This window comes from Denticeps clupeoides, unplaced genomic scaffold (genome assembly GCF_900700375.1).
Source record: "Denticeps clupeoides unplaced genomic scaffold, fDenClu1.1, whole genome shotgun sequence".
NCBI classification, from domain to species: Eukaryota; Metazoa; Chordata; class Actinopteri; order Clupeiformes; family Denticipitidae; genus Denticeps; species Denticeps clupeoides.
In genome coordinates, this window is record NW_021630124.1 from 107,547 (window position 1) to 128,001 (window position 20,455).

Below are 20,455 nucleotides of genomic sequence, written 5' to 3' on the forward strand. Positions count from 1 at the left end.
GGCTTTTTTGTGCGGTTTATTTTGAATCGGATTTGTGTGTGTGTGTATTTTGGACATGTAGGTGTTGGAGGTGGCATCACCCACTGCGGGCAGCGCCCTGCTTGGCCCCTCCCAGATCCAGTCCCTGCAGTCGGCGCAGGAGCTGACCGTCCACACCATGTCCGCCCACGGGGAGTCGCCCGACTCGGTGGCCGTCAACGTCCAAGCCAAACTCCCTGCCATCATGACTGGCACGAAGCCTTCATGCCCACCAGTGCCAGCCTTGTCAAGCGCTGCCTCAGAGCTCTTCCTCCAGGCCACGCCCCCCTCGTCCTGCTCAGCTGCCAAAACGTCCACACCAGCCTATGCCTCGCTGCCAGATGTGCACGTGCCCAGTCCAGGCGGAGAGGGCGTGGACCTCAAGCCCAACGCCGTCACCATCAATGCCCCCCTGCCCGCCGCGTCCTACGCGGAGGCCTGGGCAACGCCCTCGTCTGCTGCCTCAATCGCCGAGGTTCTGGCTGCACCAACGCTAGCGCCATCTGTTTCCAGCAACCCACAGGTACCGTGTTAGAACCGACATAAAGAATAAAAAAATTACCGTGGTTCCCACCCTGGTGTCCGGGGGGCACTAGAGGGGTTGTGAGGCTACCAACATTATATTCCGAGGATTGGTTTCCCGCCAAATCACTCTACAGGAAGTCACCCATGGACACCCTGGGTTGGGGACACAGAATGCAATAGAATAGAATAGAATAGAATACAGCAGAAAAACTTTAAAGGACAAATTTAAGGTCGGTTTGGTTAACTTGTCTTTATGCTTTTTTACTCAGATGAGTGTGACGTTGTCAGCCCGCATATCGCCATCGCCAACGCAGGAACCGAGCAGAGACACGGACAGCCCTGGTGCCAAGCGTCCCGCCGTCTCCATCGCAGAGTTCCTGGAGGACCCCTGTGCCAAGACTCACGTCCATCAGCCCGTCCCTGTGCCCAAGCCTCGAACCCACGTCCCCGAGGTGGACCCCCTCGACGCCCCGGAAACGCACCCTCTGCGGCCACCCAACCCCTCGCCTCTGGAGTCAGAGGCGGAGGAGGACCTGGAAAACGCCAGGCTGGTGTCCATTGAGGAGTTTCTGAGGCCGGCGCTCCCCCACCTTTATCAGGTGCCGTCAAAGCCCCGCCCAAAGGATCAATAGGCCATTCAGAGATTAATTTTTGATTAATATTAGGTTAGGGCTTGACTTGTATATTGTTGTGGTGCTGCTCTTTAATGCTATTTAAAGAATGTCCCCAGCTACGGTGTGCCAGAAGGGTCAACGCGAATGCAAAAGCCACAACGGAAGTTACGGACACTGCGTTCATATATCAAATATTTTATATTCTGTAAAATTTTTGATATATGAACACAGTGTCCATTATCCCTTTCCAAAAACACATCACAATGAATAACATTAATACATGTTTTCTAGTGCTTCACTTACTTAGAGTAATGAGCCTCATTTCCATAGCTGATGGTGAGGATGGTGATGGCTGTTTTGTCACCGGAGTTGTGATGCGTTTCCAGGGCTACAGCGTGGGTCTCATGGAGCCGTCCAATGGCCCGCAGGCCGACAGCAGCCGAGGCTCGGACTTGTCTGACATCCTGGAAGAGGAGGAGGAAGATCTGTACTCCGAGTCCGCTGGAGAGGTGCGGGGCAGGGGCTACAGTACAGCGGGGGCCACCGGCCGGGTAAATACATACATTATACACACACACACACACACACACATTCACACTGATTGAGAGAGATAGAGAGAGAGATTAGCAGTGTTGCGGGTGGTAGTAACACTCTAGGTGTAACACGCTTGTCTATAAACCAGAAGACCCAGGTTCAAACCCCACTTACTACAATTTTGTCCCTGGGCAAGACACTTAATCCTCTCTGGGGGGGACTGTCCCTGTAACTACTGATTGTAAGTCGCGCTGGATAAGGCCGTCTGGTAAATGCTGTTAATGTAAATGTTGCCAGATCCTGAAATTTGTGTTGTACCAGCATGATAAAATTATTAAAATTATGCAATTTCCATTCAGACGTTGCTCAGAAAATCTGCTTCAATAACACATATTATCATAGACTGTATATATTATAATTTGTAATGCAACTTCTACCTACACTGAACAGCCCAGAGAATCATTTGCACCTTGCAACAGGGTCAGAAAGCCACCCAGTAAAACTGGGGCCTTTCTCCCATTCATTTCTGTAAATCTTATGGCGATGTTGCATATGCTTTATTTTCATGACCATTTACGTTGGTAGATTCTCACTGAAGGCATCAAAACAATGAATGAACACATGTGGAGTTCTGTACTTAACAAAAAAAGGTGAAATAAGTGAAAACATGTTTTATATTCTAGTTTCTTTGCTCTGGTTCCTGCTTTACACACTCTTGGCATTCTCTCAATGAGCTTCAAGAGGTCGTCACCTGAAATGCTTCTCCAACAGTCTTGAAGGAGTTCCCAGAGGTGTTTAGCACTTGTTGGTCCAGCTCACCCCAAACCATCTGGATTGGGTTCAGGTCCGGTGACTGTGGAGGTCTCCAGGTCTCCACTTTTTGTTAAGTACAGAACTCCACATGTGTTCATTCATAGTTTTGATGCCTTCAGTGAGAATCTACCAACGTAAATGGTCATGAAGATAGAGAAAATGCAAACTTTTTGTCCAAACATTTGGCCTGTACTGTATATAAACTATTAAATATCATCATACTTCTTATAGGCGAGTGTGATGACCACTAGGCTACAGTTACAGCATTCAAAATACAAATGTAAAACTGTATAAATATATCACTCAAACACACACAACAGAAATATGCAGAATACACCCACATATTCGTGCTCTATATACTCTATAGATCAGCATCTTTAGGCTTCTGCTCGAGATCTTCTCTGTTCTTGAATTCATGTTACTTTTGTTTTCTTTTTTTCTACTCATCTTCTCGTCTGTTGAATGGGGACGACTTTTGGGTCACTTCTCTACCCCGTGTGTGCACGTTAATCCCACACTTCTTCACCTTCCTCCCCCACTCACACTCATGCCCCAGCCTGATGTGTGGGAGCTGGACAGCGATGAGGAGGTTCTGGAGAGGATCTTGAAGCTGCCTGCTCAGACCTGCAACACCAAGCAGCTCTTCAGCATCCCCGAGGTCACGGAGGAGGAGGACAATAGCGCGGAGGAGGCGGAGCCTCGCAGGCGGCTCGCTTCCCGGGGGGAGGTGCTGGCCCGAGGCATCCTTCGACAGCACCTCCCTTCTAGCCTGACGCCGCCCAAACGCTCCGCCCACCCCGCCCGGCCCCGACCGCAGCTCAGAGTCCACTACGCTGACACGGTGGAGGAGGAGGAGGCGGACTCAGACTCCAGCCTGTACGCCGGACCCGACAGCCGGGAGGTCTGGTCCCGCCGGTCACGCCCACCACACCACACCCACGACAGAGACCGCCTCCGAAAAGAGGCTCTGCGCCGCAGCCACATGACCTCCGACCTACCAGCGGTTACAGCTGCCTTACCGACAGCCGGCCCCTCTACCGACGGCGGCCCCTACATGCTGAGCCGGACCATCCACCGGGTGAAGTCGCCCACAGGCCCCGGCGTGGAGATCGACGTCGAGTACGGCACAGACAACGACGAGGACCCCGCGCGCTACGAACCCGGCGAGGTCGTCGTGGAGCAGATGAGCTCCGAGTGGTGGGTGGAGGGTAGCCATGACTACCACCGACCAATCCCTGCACCGCGCCGGCCCAAAGCCGAGCAGCTGGCTATCACTGCGGCGGATCACCACCAGTGGGTGTGTTCACCACCTGACCCGCCCACCCACCGTGTTCCTTCCCACACAGACCCGCCTCCGCTGGGTGTCACATGACCAGTCTCTCACCAGGGGCTTCCCAATGTCTATGATAAGGACGCTCCTCCTCTCCTGTCCCTCCCTGTGTAGACGTCTGCTCGGCTCATCCTCTGTGACCTCTGCTTGCCCTGTTTGTATCTGCTGTCCTCGACCCTCGAGATCCACTTCCTGTCCCATTTATCCAGAGCAACTTACATGAGTGCTTTAAAATGTCCCCTCCCTGAGACACACGTTGTGCTTTACCTGTTCTCCCGTACTCCTGTCCTCGTGTTTAGATAAAGGTGTATGTCCGTGTCTTCAGTCCAGCTGCTGTGTGTTTGTGTGTGTTTTAACATCTGCTCACACTTTCTGCAGGACCCACAGCTGACTGAGACTGGTGCTGCCTGGTGCCCACCGGACGGCATCTCTGCCAAAGTGTCTCGGCCTGGCGGCAGGCGGGTCAAAGGTCAGGATCCTACTGTCCTGTTCATTCAGTTCCTCACCAGACAGCTCCATCTGGTGGTGCTTCCTTAACTGACATTAAAGGTCCTCTGACATAAATGTTGTTTGTCCCCTAATTCTGTATCTGACGTTCTGCGTTGTGAAATTCCGCCGTGGTGCAGAATTACGGCCACGTTGGTCCAGTCCCACAATGAGACTTCCCAGGACGCGCCGTTTCACCGTCTGTAGCTTTAAATGCTAATGAGGAGGAGAGAGGCGGGGCGAGGAGGAGAGAGGTCTACAGAAGTTGAGGGGCATTCGCGGAAATGACGTCATCAGCACCATCCACCAACCACGATGTCTGGCGCAGACAGGAAGTCGCGTCGCCGTTTTTCCAGGAAAAATTTTATCAACTCACTGGTTCTTTAGAGTCTTGCGTGACGGAACTAAAAGATGTTTTAGGGGAGTGTTGGGGAAATTCTCTGGTGGAATTAATGTTAATTCATTCATGTTAAATAAGCTCACAAAGTCACATTTTCATGTCAGTGGACCTTTAAATACCAATGATCCTTCACAAGTGAGAATATTAAGGTTTGGTCAAATGCAGACTGTTCAGCCCTTCCTATGTTAAAGGGTTTATATGTTTTAATAGTGGGGTTTCGAATTCCGATCCGTCAAGGTGCCACTGAAGTACCGTCCCCCGCCTTTATGAGGACACTAACCTGTTAATGCATGTACACACACACAGACACACGCACACTTTTTCTCTATGTCTCCCTCCCCCATGGTTGTGCGGGTGGCTAGTGGTACTGCCCATGACGTCTCTCTCCCAGAATCCCCTTGGCAGATTAGCAGAGGAGGGCGGGGCTTCTCAGATGGGGAGGGTGCAGAAGCGGCTTAATCCAAAATCAGCCAGAGGAAGTGACAACAATTAAAATAGCAGCGCGGATTAGCCAGCAGTGAAACCACAGCAGACGTCCTCACCAGTTCTGTCTCCTGCGTCCAGTTCTGTCTGACCTAGGACACACATACACACACACACACGCAGACTTTCACTGGGCCACCACACACACACTCACACATCGCCCTTTGACTTAAGACCGCGTCCAGATGAGCAGATTTCAATTAATGAGATCAGTGGGTCCTTTGAGAAGGTGAAGTCACACCTTGTCACCAGGAACAGGACCTCAGGACTTTCACTTCCTGTCGCTCCACTTCTCATATGCGGTCATGCAGAGCAACACACACACACACACACACATTTCTACTCGTGTATGTCCCTTTCGTTTCCAAACATACACAAAATAGAAAAGAATCATGTAATCTGTATTAAACCTGCTGTCCTGTGTGTGTGTGTGTGTGTGTGTTTGTGCGCACACAGAAATCCCAGATGCTGCGAGGCTGGTCCGAGAAAATGAGATGAGGATATTTGTTGCGCTGTTCCCTTACGATCCTGTCACCATGTCGCCAAATCCTGACGCAGCGGAGGAGGAGCTTCCCTTCCAAGAGGGCCAGATAATCAAGGTATGGATCTGTGTTCTCTGGAACGTTCCAGCAACATTCGAGTTAGACCTTCTCAGGCAAAATTCCATGTACGAACCCAGTATTAGGGCAGATCTACTGAACTCGCAGCACTGACTGTTCCATCAGGAGTGGGGATGTCTGTCTACACGCAGTGAACCTTCTAGTGGTGCTTCCTGATATGACACTGCTGATTAGGAAATTCAATGATATCAAAAGGCGACTAATCATCAGACATCCTCAAACGATCTCCTAAAGGAGCTCATTGGGTGTCTTCCAAGTAGGATTAGTGGATTAGCAAATGAAGCCAGAATCAAACCTGCTCCACTTTTCTTCTCCGCGGCTGTGATTGGATTTCCGGCTCTGACCCACCCACTGGGGCAGTGGTGGCCTAGCGGTTAAGGAAGCGCCCCTGTAATCAGAAGGTTGCCGGATCGAATCCCGATCCACCGAGGTGCCACTGAGGTGCCACTGAGCAAAGCACCGTCCCCACACACTGCTCCCCGGGCGCCTGTCATGGCCGCCCACTGCTCACTCAGGGTGATGGGTTAAATGCAGAGGGCAAATTTCACTGTGTGCATCGTGTGCTGTGCTGCTGTGTATCACATGTGACAATCACTTCACTTTATTTATATTTGACCTCCCCCAGGTCTACGGAGACAAAGACGCTGACGGCTTTTACCACGGAGAGTCGTCCGGCCGCCTGGGCTACGTCCCCTGTAACATGGTGTCGGAGATCCAGGTGGAGGACGAGGAGACGCGCGAGCAGCTGCTGCAGCAGGGCTTCCTGTCCACCGACGCCTCCATGGAGAAGATAGGTAGGCCCATCTTCACTTCTGCCCACCGCACACGCTGACAACTGGTCTGAGATCAGCTCTTTCACTGCACTGGTCCTGGAACAGCTGTTAAGGTGACGTGGATGCACTGGTCCATGCTTCAGTATGTCTTATTACTGTGTCCATCAGTCTGTGGTTTTAGACCAGGTCAGATGCAGCAGGGTCCAGAAGTCCCACCACGCGTCATTAAGAGGTCACATGATCGGTGACGCTCATTTAGGAAAACACTAAGGATCTTCTAAATGCCGGATGCAGATTTTTGCACCCTGCTGTTCACCGAGGTCCCGGCAATTTTTTGTATTTTTTTAGAATTGATTTCTCGGCAAATCAATATCAAATCAAGCCGATTGTTACTTTCGGCTTCTTGACTAATTTACTGGAGCGTTGCGTAGTTTATGCACGTATCCAGACAGTCGTGTAAAAGTGCGTCTCGCCACGTTAACCGCGGAGCGATTGCAGATGCCAGATGTGTTCAGATGTTGCGTAACTGGCAGCAGATGTTGGCAGCTGTTCGTATTGTTCTTTTGTATTTTTCTAGTATCACGGTGGCAGACGTAACTTAATATTCCTCATATGTGGACAGTCGCTGACACGATCTGAAGAAATCTCTGTTAATCCAGGCTAAAAAAATGAAAAAAACGTTCCGAATTAAATGTTTGGCTCTTTTTACGCCAGCCGCCTTCACAAAGTATTAATCAAATACACAAATTTTATTAAAATGTAATCTGGGGCTCAGTTTCACCTTTGTGGATCAAGACTTAAAGTGCTTTAGAACTTCATTGCAGTTCTGGTTCGTCTAGAACAGTGGTTCTCAACCTTTTTTACCTGAAACCCCTCACGCCCGTGTCCAAGACGAGCCAGGACCCCCTCCCAACCCCAATTCATTCCCGCATACGCGGATTAAAACAATAAAACGATTCGTTGCGAAACAATAAACAGCAGTTGTAGGTTTTTGTTCTTATTCTCATTGAACACTGCAGGCTATATAGAGGCTATATAGAGTCTACAGCCGCGATGTTCAGCACCACCCACTCGGCGTCTCTCACCTTTCATACAGAAAGGATGGGTACTATAGGCCGGAGGTTCGGAAGGCGGCCCGACCCGACTAAAATAGTAGAAAGTGGACCAGGATGTACAGCGTATAGGAGTATTGGGATTTTATTGGGACCTCTCAACGCACGATGAGGAAGGTACCACCATAATACCAGCATTTTTTTGGTGTTGAAAGCAGTCATTTTTGGAACTCTTCCTTTCTTGACAGTAACATCTGATCCACATGGGACTGTTACATATGGACGTATTAAAATATTGACAATAAACGAATCGTTAAAGAGTAAAATGATGCATGCTGAGCAGCGAGAACGTTACGTGGTGTACGATCGCCTCCCTTCCCCCGTTCCTTCCCAGAATCCCCTGCGGCAGGCCGCTGCTGTCGGGTTGTTCTTTTTGTTGCTTTGTTTGCTTGTTGTGCTTCTCATTCTCCTGTCTGGTCTGCTTGTCGTGTGTGTTGTTCTGTTGGGAAAAACCTCCATAAAGGCGCTCGCTCACATGCACGGCTCCCACGCCGCCCGGTTCCGCCGGCCAAACCGAGACGGTCCAAGAAAGGTGTGTCTCCTCCACGCCCCACGCTACGCTCTCCTCCTCTCCTCCTCCTCCTCCTCTTTCTGCCTGACTGTTCACTCCCATTCGCTTCGGTTCTTCTGTCTCCTGAGAAGACTTCTTCTCTGTTTTCTTTTTTTTATCATCCATCCTCTCTCTCTCCACCTTCATGACGCTCGTGGGTCTGTCCCGTCAACACACAAACCAGAGGTCCCTGGTGTGTCCCACCTGGAGTGGTGATGAATGGGACAGACTCATTACGATGCAGCTCACGCTCCGTTCAATGTCTTCCACGCTTCTCCTGTGTGTCTGATTGGTCCAGAGCCCCATAGGCTGCAGGCTCCGCCCCCTTTAACCCGTTTTCTGTCTCCCCGTCCAGTGGAGTCGGCCGGCGTGTGGGACGACAGCTCGGCTCTCGACTGTAGCAGCACAGGTTGGCCCTCGTTCTTCATCCCTCCATCATCATCATCCTCCTCCTCCACTCCTCACGCGCATGGCCGCCTGCTGAAATTCCTTTCTAATCCCGCCTTTCTTACAGGACTGTCTGCATGGAGGTCATTTCCCTTCTTCTTTACAGATCCCTGCATGCACTCCATGTTCTCGTAACGCGTTTACGCCACGAAGGTTCCCTGCTTTAATGTCCCCTGGTGGCGCTGGTTTCTGACAGGTTCTGCAGCCGCCACGGACGTCCAGGGGCCCGGCCCTCGCCGAATGGTCGCCATCTTCGATTACGATCCTCGAGAGAGTTCCCCAAACGCCGACATCGAGGTAAACGGGGTAGAGCAGCTCGGTTTTTACTGCTCCATCGCAGCGCCTCTGACTCTGCTCCCAATGTCGCCCCCCGCAGGCCGAGCTGACCTTCAGCGCCGGTGACGTCATCTACGTGTTTGGCGACATGGACGACGATGGCTTTTTCTACGTGAGTGCTGTCGTTTCTGATCTGTCGTATGCACACACGTTATTAGATTGTGAGCAGGCTTGGAATGGAACCGTGATGCGTATTCGGTCCATGTTAAAATGTAATAATTTAGAATTTAAATAAAGTTACATTTTCGTTTATTCTAACGAAGAACGTAATTTGGTGTCGATTCTCCAGGGAGAGCTGAACGGCCACAAAGGTCTGGTGCCGTCCAACTTCCTGCGGGCGTTCCCTGAGGCGGGGGAGGGGAATGCAGGGGGGGCGGGGCCACACCCGGTCGTGCTCGACGGCCGGAGAGACCTGCAGGTGAGCGCGTGTGGAGTAGGGCGGAGCAAAGCGCTTCTTTTGGTTCTTCTTCTGCATGAGTTTTACTCTCTTTAATCTCTCCTGCATGGGCCGGTGCAGAAACTGAGGCGAAGCGCGCACGCAAAGCGTAACGCGTAAGTGAGCGAGACCCTGTCTGCCCCCGTAGGTCCCTTTAACCCCGTAGAACCCGTCCCAGGAACACTGCAGCGAGCGTATCGTAGTTCCCCTCCCGCTTCCCGGTGATCAGGTTGCTGATCCGGACATTTTATTAGACCGGCAGGATCTGTCGGGACTGAAGGGTGGAAATGAGACTTTTCTTTTTCTCCCCCCGCTGTCCTGCAGGTGAGCGATCAGGCAGACCCTGCGCCCGCCGCGCTCCTGGAGGAGGATCCACGGCCCTGTCCAGACCCGGAGCCCCGCCCTGCAAACGTCCCAGCCCCTCCCACCAACCTGCCCCCGCCCGCCGACTCCTCCCCACCCGGCAAGAAGAAGAAAGGCTTTTTCTCAAAGGGGAGGAAGCTGTTCAAGAAGCTGGGATCCGGCCGGAAAGAGTCGTAGTCGCGACTGCTGCTCCGCACCTCTTCACCTGTCCCCATAATCCATTATGGCTCCGCAGATTTGGCTGCAGTAGAAATCAGCAGGCACGTCGCCTGGTCGCTTCAGCATTTTCAGCGGCGCAGTAGCTGAGGAAAGATGGCGTCATTGTACGCCGATGTCAGCCCTTTCCGGAGTGTTCGTGTAAATCTTGTGTATTTCCGCGTTGTGGAGAGTTGCACATTTCCTGTTCCTTGTCTGCACACCGCCGGCCAGATGCTTTTTCAAGAAAGTTCAAGAAAACGTTAGAAACGGTGACGTGGAACGTAATGGATGTGGAGTTTCATCATTATCATCATCATCTTCACCCCCCCTGTCTTCGTCACAGCAATTTCTACAAATACCGTCCCTCCCAGCAGAGTGACTGTCAACTGCTGCAGAGTACGAAACCCCGGAATCCAGCGCGTTAATAATATTCCCCGCGTCTACGGTCGGGTTCCTGCATGGCGGAGGTTCTGCGAGGAGTTGCCCGGTACCCCTGTACTGGTTCAGTGTGTGTGTTCTCCAGTCGCCGGTCTCTCCTTTCATTTCCTCCGTATGATTTTCACATTTTTCTTTTTTTTTTTTTGCCTCCGTTTTAGGAGAGGTGCGTTGCCACGGTGACAGAGCAGCCGTGTCCGTGCGTCTCATTTCTCGGGCTTCGCTCCGTTCCTTTTCTCCACCTCACCGGATCCAGCCGGAAGCCCCTCTTGCCAAAATAAATTTCAGATGCTCAGCTGGTTACTTTGACAGCCAGGTTCAGCAGCCTGCGATGGCGGGCGGGGCGGGGCGGGGCGGGGCATGGTTACTGTCAGGATGGGACAGAACGTGGTAACGAGAACACCACTTCTAGCATGTTCTAGCCGTCATTTTTAGCCTTACAAAGACGTCTTAAATCATTGTTTACGCGGTTGTACTGGCCGCGCGCATCGTGACGTCACTTCCTGTTGGGCCTTATTAATTTATTTAATTTATTCATGTTTCGTTGTCGTGATTATGCACGCATCTCACCTGCACCACTTGTTGCAATAATTCGGGTGGGTGAATGTGTTGGAGCGCGTGTGTGTGTGTGTGTGTGTGTGTGTGTGTGAGGGTACACACGGTGTCTGGCCGACTGTTCGATATTTTCATGCTTGGGGAAGTGAAGAGAGTAAAAAGCTGATTTATTTTGCTCTCTGTACATTTTTCTTTCTTTCTTTGTTTTTTTTTATTTTTATTTTTTTTATTCACATTATGAACGATCTGTAAATATTCTCTCTCTCTCTCTTTGCGCCTGAGAGCAGACGCGTGGACGGACGGTGTGAGAAGGTGGTGATGGGGACCTTTTTACAGAAACAATTATATTTTCACATGAAACATGATGCTATTTTGGCTCTGTGTGGTTATTGTGTGTGTGTGTGTGTGTGTGTGTGTGTGTGTGTGTAAAAAAGACCATATTACAGTTAAACTTGAGTTTTATTGATTTATTATTTTCCAGGTAAACACATCACGGCGCACATTAGCAGTTTTATTTCTCGGCGTGAAGCGGCTGCGCCGTTTCGTTCGGCTCGCACAGTTCATGTGGCTGCGGGGCGAGAACACCATGACTTGTGCGCAGCGTTCTGAAACCGGCAGCTTCCTCTTTCCTCCTCCTCCTCCTCGTCCAGCGGCCATTTTGCTCGTTTCCAGTAGCCAACAGTACAGTCATCCATAAAGTAGGAAACACTACACTGTGGCGAGGGGTTTAGTAGTGCTTTCTACTTTATGGATGACTGCACTGTACGTCCCAGAGTCGTCTTCTGTCTTCTGATGGCAGGCCGGACACACACACACACACACACACACACTTCTGCCCCACCCAGGCACAGCATTCATCTGTTCAGTACTTGCCACCCATATTCTGTTCAGATTCAAATGAGTCGTTCGTGGAATGAATCATTTTGAAAATGAAACGAGAGCTCCTCAGGAACCAAAACCAACCGAAAAACGTCTGTAGAGGCCAAAATGGAATTCATTTTCTGGCCATAAAATACAGAAGTCTTCTGTTGAACCCGCCTTTTTTTTAGAAAAGAGGCGCATATTTTAGTAGCTGAAAATACAAAAAGCTTAGCGCTGCGTGACACAACGCTTTCTCGCGGAAGCCATTTTGTTTGCTGTGAGTTAACGTTTCGCCCCCCCCGTAAATTAACATTTCTGTACGGTATTATAATTCTCCGAACATAAATGTATTACAAACGTGTTAAAGTCTAAAATTACACATTGCGCATCTTACAAAAAATTCCATTTTTAAAAAATAAACTGGCACGTGGCTACGTGTGCAGGCTTTCAAAGGCCTTTCTTGCAAAACGATTCTTATTAAAGTTTGAAATATATACATTTGCACACAGTCTAATAGATACATGTGCATAATGTCACCAGGAAAGTAAAAAGTGACTTTTCAGGCGTCAGCCGGAACCCGTCCCGGCCTACATCATGTCCATACCGTTCTTTCTTTCTTCTTCCTTTTCTAGTCTCTTCCGTTCCTCCGTCCTCAAAGTGAAGCTCTTCTGCTCGCCGTCCTCTCCTTGGCTCCGACTGGTGAGGGCCGCTGGAGAGCGTCTCCTTTTAACCCCTGTCTCAGCCCCACGTGGTCCAGCCCACAGGAAGAGGTCTAACAGTCACGGCCTATCTGCACTTTTCTCCTCGCGCTCCTTCGCTCGGCCGCCTCAGCCCGAGCGGCCGCGGGCCCGACTTCTCCTTTCGCTGCTGGACGCTCTGCGCGTTGTGAAAGAACGATTGCAGAGCCCCCCCCTCCCACGTAACGTCCCACCCCACAAGACCCCGTGGTCCACAGCTTTGTTGGCTGTAGCTGTTCTCCGTTCTATAGTTCTGTGGCCCTGGTTCTCAGGGTTCCGTTGACTGGTTCCTGTTTCAGGGCTTTCTGCAGTCCGTCCCCGCAGTTCCAGGCCCCGCTGTTGCCTAATCCAGCGTGTGCTGGGGGGTTACGACATGGCGGGCTGGAAATGGGTTCCTCGCGGTTCTAGGGCCTGTAGTCATATGGAACGTGAAAATGAAGAGATGTTGACTGTAAATTCTGGATGGAAGAGAAACTCTGAGGAGAACCTTCACCAACCATAATGCACCGGTGTCACCACCAGACATATAAAACATATGCAGAGGAGATAAAAGGCGTGACGTGGAGCGGAAGGAAGCGCGATTCTATCTCCCGTCCTCTAGCTGGGCCACCAACGTCTGACCTCTCTGCTGAGGCCGTTTCTACCTGCAGGCCCGGGGTGAGATGTTTCCTCCTGGTGCGTGAAGGCCTGATGAGAGCGAGATAGAGGAAGTGGGGGATGGGCGGCGAGAGGAGGGAATTCACGCTGCTCTACTTTTTCTTTTTTAACTCTCTGGGGTCTCTTCTTTTTTTTTTTTTTTTTTTTTGAACACCATTTTTTAATTCTCTTTTTATATCCACAACATTTATTTCATTTTATTTTTTTCGGTTCACTCTACCAGCACTCGTTTTTTTTGCTTTTTGTCCGATCTTCGCGTTTATTTTAGCATCCAAAGCGCCCTAAAAAGGTTTCGATTCCCCCTCCGGCGCCGGCGGCTGCACAGCAGTTGGTAACCATGGCGACGGGCGGATGGCAGGGCCGCGGAGGGGGCGGCTGAGGTTACCGCAGCACGGGCCGGAAAAAAGGTGTGGTGAGCGCCGAGCGCTGCAGGTTTCAGAATGACTCCCCTCCCGAGCAGGCGGTGGAAAAAGGGGCGGGGCCGACATGAGGGAGGGGCAATCGTACCTTTTTCCCCTTATCAGCATTAAAACACAGAAAGCCACAAGGCTCTGTGTTGGGGGGGGGGGGGGGCTGAAAAGGTGTAAAGAAACAGAGCGAACCGCACGTATCTGTCGGTGTTTGGTATCTGAAGTGGTACTTTTCCCCTGAAATGAGCGGAACCGGTTCTAGATGTTGTGTGTGGTGGTTTAAAGACGGTAGTAGCCTAGTGGGTAACACACTCGCCTATGAACCAGAAGACCCAGGTTCAAACCCCACTTACTACCATCGTGTCCCTGAGCAGGACGCTTAACCCTGAGTGTCTCCAGGGGGGGACTGTCCCTGTAACTACTGATTGTAATTCGCTCTGGTTAAGGGCGTCTGGTAAATGCTGGAAATGTAAATGTTTAAAAGTGGAGGGTTCTAGAGCACCAGGGTTCCCTCGAGCTTTCGGTCGCCCTCATCATCAGATCATCAGTGAAGTCAGGCTGGCGAAGGCTCTCGGCGGCTCATCTGATTGTGCTGCGATTTGGCGGAGCCCAGGATTTCCTGTACGATCGAATCCTCGCTCTCACCACCCCTCGCTGATGTAGACTCAGCGTTCATGTTTTTCATTAGAGAACCTGGGGTTTTCTTTCTGGGTTCTTCGTACCTGCGGGGGGGGTTTCCTGTCCAGTCATCTCTTGACGGCTCGGATTATGATAATCCCGGTCAGGCCCTGCGTACGCGTATGAAATGATGATGAGGGGTGAAGGTCAGATTCACGTGACATGTTCCATGTGTTTAAGGAAATATATTGTAATATTTGGTTTTCGTTCTCCTCTCACCGCTCGAGATATGTTGAAGATTCTAGTGAATTTTATTGTCAGAACTACACTCCACACAGGAATATCCAACTATACTGCGGTATGCAGATATATGAGAACCAAATATATATTATATATATATAAATTACATATATAAATACATATAGATGTTTCAGTAAACCTGTGACTGAATGTACATTATCATACGGGGGCGGTTTCCAACAGTCCTGAAGGTTTTACGCCAAACACATTCTTATCGTGTTAATGAGCGTCTCATCAAGCGGCTGACGTTGACAATAATGAACAAAGCCGCCATTAAAGGAAGAGGGAGGAAAAACATACTTCACTTTCTCCTCATACTACACCAAGAGTGATGGTTAAATGCAGAGGACACATTTCACTGTGTCCACGTGTGCTGTGCTGCTGTGTATCACAATGACAGTCACTTCACTTGCTCCTCGTACTACAAATACGAAATATGTTTCTTCTATTGGATTTGTTAAAACGGTGTGAACACTGTATTAAACACTCATTCTGATGTTACCTGGCATGAAAGAGGCATGATGGCACAACAGAGGTTATAAAAATGAATATTTTCTCATTTATTATCATTATTACTATTGCAGTTGTGTGTAAATATTGTTTGTAAAAATGGTACCGATGTTACAGGAAAGCCCAAAGTAAAAGAAAGGAGAAAGGGATGGAGGAAGATGAGTTGAAAAGCCAGGAGCTTGAGAACATTTACATTTACATTTACAGCATTTATCAGACGCCCTTATCCAGAGCGACTTACAATCAGTAGTTACAGGGACAGTCTCCCTGGAGCAACTTAGGGTTAAGTGTCTTGCTCAGGGACACAATGGTAGTAAGCGGGATTCGAACCCGGGTCTTCTGGTTCATAGGCGAGTGTCTTACCCACTAGGCTACTACCACCCTACCGTGGAACAGGGAGCCCCCCCAGCACCCGATGGAGGAGGAGGTGAAGACCATCAGCACACAAGAGAAAATTCTTTTATACATTTGACTCCCAAAAGGTTCCCACATACCAATCTGGATTTGTCCTTTGATGTCTCTGCCTTGTCTTTCTCGTCGTGACACCTCTTATTTGGGGGGGGGTGACAAAGATACAGGCGGGGGACCTTCACGAAAGACAAAAGCACAAAATGCCATGGACCTGGGCTCTTCTTACAGATTCTTCAATTCTTGCTTCACTTTTCATCTTAAATGATTTAACCGTCACCCTTGGTGACGACAGGCGCCCGGGGAGCAGTGTGTGGGGACGGTACCTTTATCAAGGGGACCTCAGTGGATCAGGATTCGATGTGGCAATCTTCTGATAGCGGGTCCCTTTCCTTATGGAGATGCCAAGGTATTGAACACAGGACCTCGTAATCGCAAAGCAACATCTCCAGTTCTTAGTCTCAGAGTAGGGGCGTCCAGACTTTTGACTGGTAGTGAATATCTCATTATAATATAATTAAATGATGATGAAGGTCAGTTTTTTATTAACATTTTTTATAAAGCATGTACAGTAAAATACTGTAGTTCAGGACACTGTAAATTACAGACAGAACTATTTCAGCGGCTTTAAAACAGTGCAGAATGCAGGATGGTAAAGTAGTGACGTGACTGTAGTCTATTTGTGGATGATGTATGGCCACTATTTTGGTGTAACATTATTTTGTGATTCATGGTGAGTTGAAAATGTCTGTTCTAGGCCAGTAGAGAACTGTTCTGAAGTGAAAGGAGGATTTATGTAAGCGTTCAGTGTTTGTCGTGTCAGGTTGAGTTGAGTTGAGGGGTTTTCTGTCCACCGAGGACCCTGTCTGGCCTGTTTTAGGTCCTGAGATCTTCTCGTCCGATGACCGTGAAGCTCAGGCCCTCGTTGGCTCCACAGATAGACGTTATCTGGGCCGGCAGCCATTTCCCCTCCCAGCTTCTGTCTGACACCTCCACCACCACCCTCCCCCAGACCACCGTAAAGTGCAGAACCGTGCAGAACAGGGACCTGGTCCATTAGCAGGAAGTCCTGAGAAGAGGAATGGCTGCTGAGGAGGAAGCTAGAGGCCGATTCGCTGCCACTTGGTGAAGTGAAGCTGCGTGTGAAAGGAGGCGTCTTGGTGAAACTGGGTCACGACTGAAATTCACCGAGCGTCTCTCTCTCTCTCTCTCTCGCTCTCTCTCTCTCTGCCCACGTGCAGCCCTCCCTGCACCTGACGGTTCTCAGATCATCACAGAACCTCCACGCAATCGTTCTTCAACACCGACGCTCCTCAGGTCGTTAATAAGACAGACTCAGACATTTCCAAATAAGGCAAAAGCAGCCGAGGCCTCCAGCCAATCAGCGGCCTCCTTGCAGCCCTGTGGGTTCTGCTGACAGGCGGATGAAAGAGGCCTCGGCCGCTGGGAGGTGGCACGCGGCGAGATGTGGGCGGGGCTGACAGCTGTGGTCGGGGGCCTGCAGCGACTTCTGCAGCCGCTCGATTGGGGATGTGAGCTTTATCAGACCAATGAGATCGTCCTGACCTGATCCATCACTTCAAAAATTGGAGGGTGGTAGTAGCCTAGTGTGTAACACGCTCGCCTGTGAACCAGAAGACCCAGGTTCAAACCCCGCTTACTACCATCGTGTCCCTGAGCAAGACACTTAACCCTGAGTGTCTCCAGGGGGGGACTGTCCCTGTAACTACTGATTGTAAGTCGCTCTGGATAAGGGCGTCTGGTAAATACTGTAAATGTTCAATAACCTTAAATACATTAACACGGAGTCTCTGATTGTTCGGAAGAAGTGAAAACCCACACACACGTCGGAGGTGATTGGAAGCCAGGCCCGGCACAACAACATTTCCTCAGGTCCCGGGTTGTAAGGGTCCCATGGGAACAGCTGATTCTGTACTTACAACCATTAATCTGGTGGAAACTGGCCATTTTATGGAAAGATTACTCCAGAAGAAGCTCATCGAATTGTCTTCCTGCAGCAGTTCATCAAACGACTCACTTCAGCCATGATGCCTGGTGGCGTCGAGTATCATGTCTCTGTAGGAACATCTCGTGTCTTTAGAAATGTTCCAGTGGGTTTTACTTATGAAATTATGCTTTGTGCAGCCAGAACTTTTATTAATATCGCAGCTTCCTTCTTGTCGTGCAGGTGTCGGGTGCATTTGATTATCACTGGGCCCTGACCAACTGTCCTCCACACACGTGGCAGAGGAGCGGGTCGGTCGGGCGGGGCCGAATTCTCAGAATCGGTTGCAAGGTGTCGGCGGCCTTTGAAATGCATGCGAGGTGCAGCCTGCTGCGTCTGCGGTGGAGCAAGAGATGAGGCTGATTAAAGCCCGTCTCCGCACTTTTCCCGCCAAAAACACACGCTGGCCGCTAACAAGCAATACGTCTGGTGTGGACTTGAGCAGGGTGCATTGTGGGAAACCCGTGGAAAGGTCACCGTTAATAAACTCGTGTGGCATTTTTTTTAAGCAGAATTCGCGAAATCGGGTGGCGGCGGCTGTCAACCTGCGAGTACCAGGGGTGAGATTTATAACGGTGAAGAATCGCAGCGCCACCTTCTGCCCGGCCAACACAACTTCAGGCAGAATTTCACAGTAGGACAACCTTCGGGTTCTCCACATCGTCACCTCCAGATCCAGACGACATGTCTCAGAAATTGAAGGATCGCTCTTTATACCACATTGTGTCAAAATGAAGGATTTATTTGAACATGAGATCAGCGTTGTATAATGGGTGGACATAACACGAAAAAAATAAAACCAACAGAAGCAGCACTATTTATTCACAGCATCGCGAAGCGGGATGTCGGCAGAAGAGCGGGGTTTCGCTGGTTTTGGTCCTGCCGTGAAGCTACGGGCGGGAGGTCGTCACGTTTTCACAGCGGTGTCCCTGGACTTGTAGATCACCCCTCGACTCTTCAGCTCTCGCACCACCCCTGAGGAAGAGGAGGATGGCGGCTGTTAAAACAGCAGCAGGAAGCATCTGAGAACGTCTCGGCCTTCGCCGAATACAGACATACCTGGCGGCAAGCGGCCGGTGACGGTCACCGCGTAAACTCCAGGCTTAAAGTTACCTGGAATCAGGAGAAAAGTCCATATAAAGTAAACACACGAAGTAAAGCCGTTTCTGATGTGATATTTTTAATCCTCCACACTCACTTATTCTCTGCCATTTGGCCACCCAACTGTCTTCTGGACTCATCATGGCTATTACGCTGGAAAAAAAAAAAAAAAAAAAGAGAAGAAAAGCGCTGTGTGAAGTTCACTACTTGTGTCCGGTTGGGACAGCAGAGCTCCGCAGGCGATGTGCAGGTTCCCTGAAAACGTACACCTGGGTGGTAGTAGCCTAGCGGGTAACACACTCGCCTGTGAACCAGAAGACCCAGGTTCAAACCCCACTTACTACCATCGTGTTCCTGAAAAAGACACTTAACCCTGAGTGTCTCCAGGGGGGGACTGTCCCTGTAACTACTGACTGTAAGTCGCTCTGGATAAGGGTGTCTGGTAAATGCTGTAAATGTAAATATGGAACCTCGGGCTACAACTTGAAGTAAATCGATATCTGAGGCCACATTCCTCTGATACCGATCTGACACCAGTATTGAACGACCGTTAATACGTTTTTTTCCCCACTTGCAACCCACACAGTCCACCGCCCCTGTTTTCAATGTTCCTACACATTTTCCATGACTTTTTCAATTACATACGTCATGAAAACCAAGTAGTAAACATTGTTACGCATTAATGTGTCTTTCCTAGAGCTTTATATATTTTTAGTTGGTGCCCCTGGGATCTTCTCTTTTCAAATTTCATGGCTTTTCCAGGTTTCAGCCTGTGTTTTGTGTGACGCTTCTGCCCTGATGACGTTTTATTGGCAGAGAAACAGTGCGCCTGCGCGGAAACGCCGTCCATTCACCTGCAGAGGTCGATTTCAGAGCGGTTCTTGGCGTCATTATTCTCCCCTTTTTTTACACCACTGCTGGAACCGGAAACACGATGCGATAAATCTGTTCATTTTCAACTGCGTGTTAGTAGCCTAGTGGGTAACACACTCGCCTATGAACCATAAGACCCAGGTTCAAATCCCACTTACTACCATTGTGTCCCTGAGCAAGACACTTAACCCTAAGTGTCTCCAGGGGGGACTGTCCCTGTAACTACTGACTGGAAATCGCTCTGGATAAGGACGTCTGGTAAATGCGTCACTTTTCCCCGTTCCATCCGTCTGTTCTTTTGCGGGTCTCACCCGTCGAAGGAGGAGCTGGTGCACTCGTACACCATCTCACGGTTCCCCTTCATCTGTAGGTACGCCTCGCAGTTGTCGCATCCGTCGTATTCAAACTGGTCTATTGTCTGGAGAAAACAACACCAAGAAGAAGGGACGATGACGGCGACGTGTGAGTAAAGCAGATAAAGACGAGCTTTGCGTGGTACCTTAACCAGCGAGCAGAGCAGACACGCCCGCAGGTGGCGCAGGTCTTTGGGGACCGTCTCTAAAGCCATGGACAGAAGACGCAACGGACTGGCGAACCGGTTCAAAACACGACTCGACAAACCACGACCGCCCGGAAAATACCTCCGCGCTTCCGGCGAACGGTTATGACGTCATCGTCAGGCGACGCATTACATTTCCAACATTTACCAGACGCCCTTATCCAGAGCGACTTACAATCAGTAGTTACAGGGACAGTCCAACCCTGGAGACACTCAGGGTTAAGTGTCCTGCTCAGGGACACGATGGTAGTAAGTGGGATTTGAACCTGGGTCTTCTGGTTCATAGGCGAGTGTGTTACCCCACTAGGCTACTACCACCCCAACTTCTACAGAACCACATCACGTCGTGTTTCAAACGAGCACTCGTTAATCAATAAAAATGTCTCCT

The 20,455-nt window shown here is 50.1% G+C and overlaps 2 protein-coding genes across 12 annotated transcripts in view; one reads left to right on the forward strand and one right to left on the reverse strand.

Annotated features, from left to right (window-relative positions):
* LOC114784197 (RIMS-binding protein 2-like) overlaps positions 1-11,393 on the forward strand; it is a 53,065-nt gene extending 41,672 nt beyond the window's left edge. For 5 of the 11 annotated variants that reach the window (XM_028969414.1, XM_028969406.1, XM_028969412.1 and 2 more), the window contains 13 exons: positions 62-541; positions 813-1,142; positions 1,544-1,708; positions 3,061-3,801; positions 4,213-4,303; positions 5,660-5,802; positions 6,449-6,617; positions 8,172-8,240; positions 8,614-8,667; positions 8,902-9,002; positions 9,082-9,153; positions 9,331-9,459; positions 9,802-11,393. In XM_028969414.1, coding sequence (XP_028825247.1) covers positions 62-541; positions 813-1,142; positions 1,544-1,708; positions 3,061-3,801; positions 4,213-4,303; positions 5,660-5,802; positions 6,449-6,617; positions 8,172-8,240; positions 8,614-8,667; positions 8,902-9,002; positions 9,082-9,153; positions 9,331-9,459; positions 9,802-10,017 — 2,760 coding nt within the window. In that variant the 3' untranslated portion in view covers positions 10,018-11,393. Of the gene's footprint in view, positions 1-61; positions 542-812; positions 1,143-1,543; positions 1,709-3,060; positions 3,802-4,212; positions 4,304-5,659; positions 5,803-6,448; positions 6,618-8,171; positions 8,241-8,613; positions 8,668-8,901; positions 9,003-9,081; positions 9,154-9,330; positions 9,460-9,558; positions 9,594-9,801 lie in introns of all 11 variants that reach the window. The other 6 variants (XM_028969416.1, XM_028969415.1, XM_028969410.1 and 3 more) reach the window with 6 other exon arrangements.
* A 6,851-nt stretch (positions 11,394-18,244) lies between these two features.
* LOC114784204 (transcription elongation factor SPT4) lies at positions 18,245-20,157 on the reverse strand. Its single transcript, XM_028969426.1, has 5 exons — positions 20,008-20,157; positions 19,820-19,926; positions 18,733-18,788; positions 18,594-18,647; positions 18,245-18,509 (listed from the first exon to the last, which is right to left on the reverse strand). Exons 1-5 carry the CDS (start codon positions 20,074-20,076, stop codon positions 18,442-18,444), a joined length of 354 nt encoding a protein of 117 aa, XP_028825259.1. The 5' UTR covers positions 20,077-20,157; the 3' UTR covers positions 18,245-18,441.
* Between the last annotated feature and the right edge of the window lie 298 nt (positions 20,158-20,455).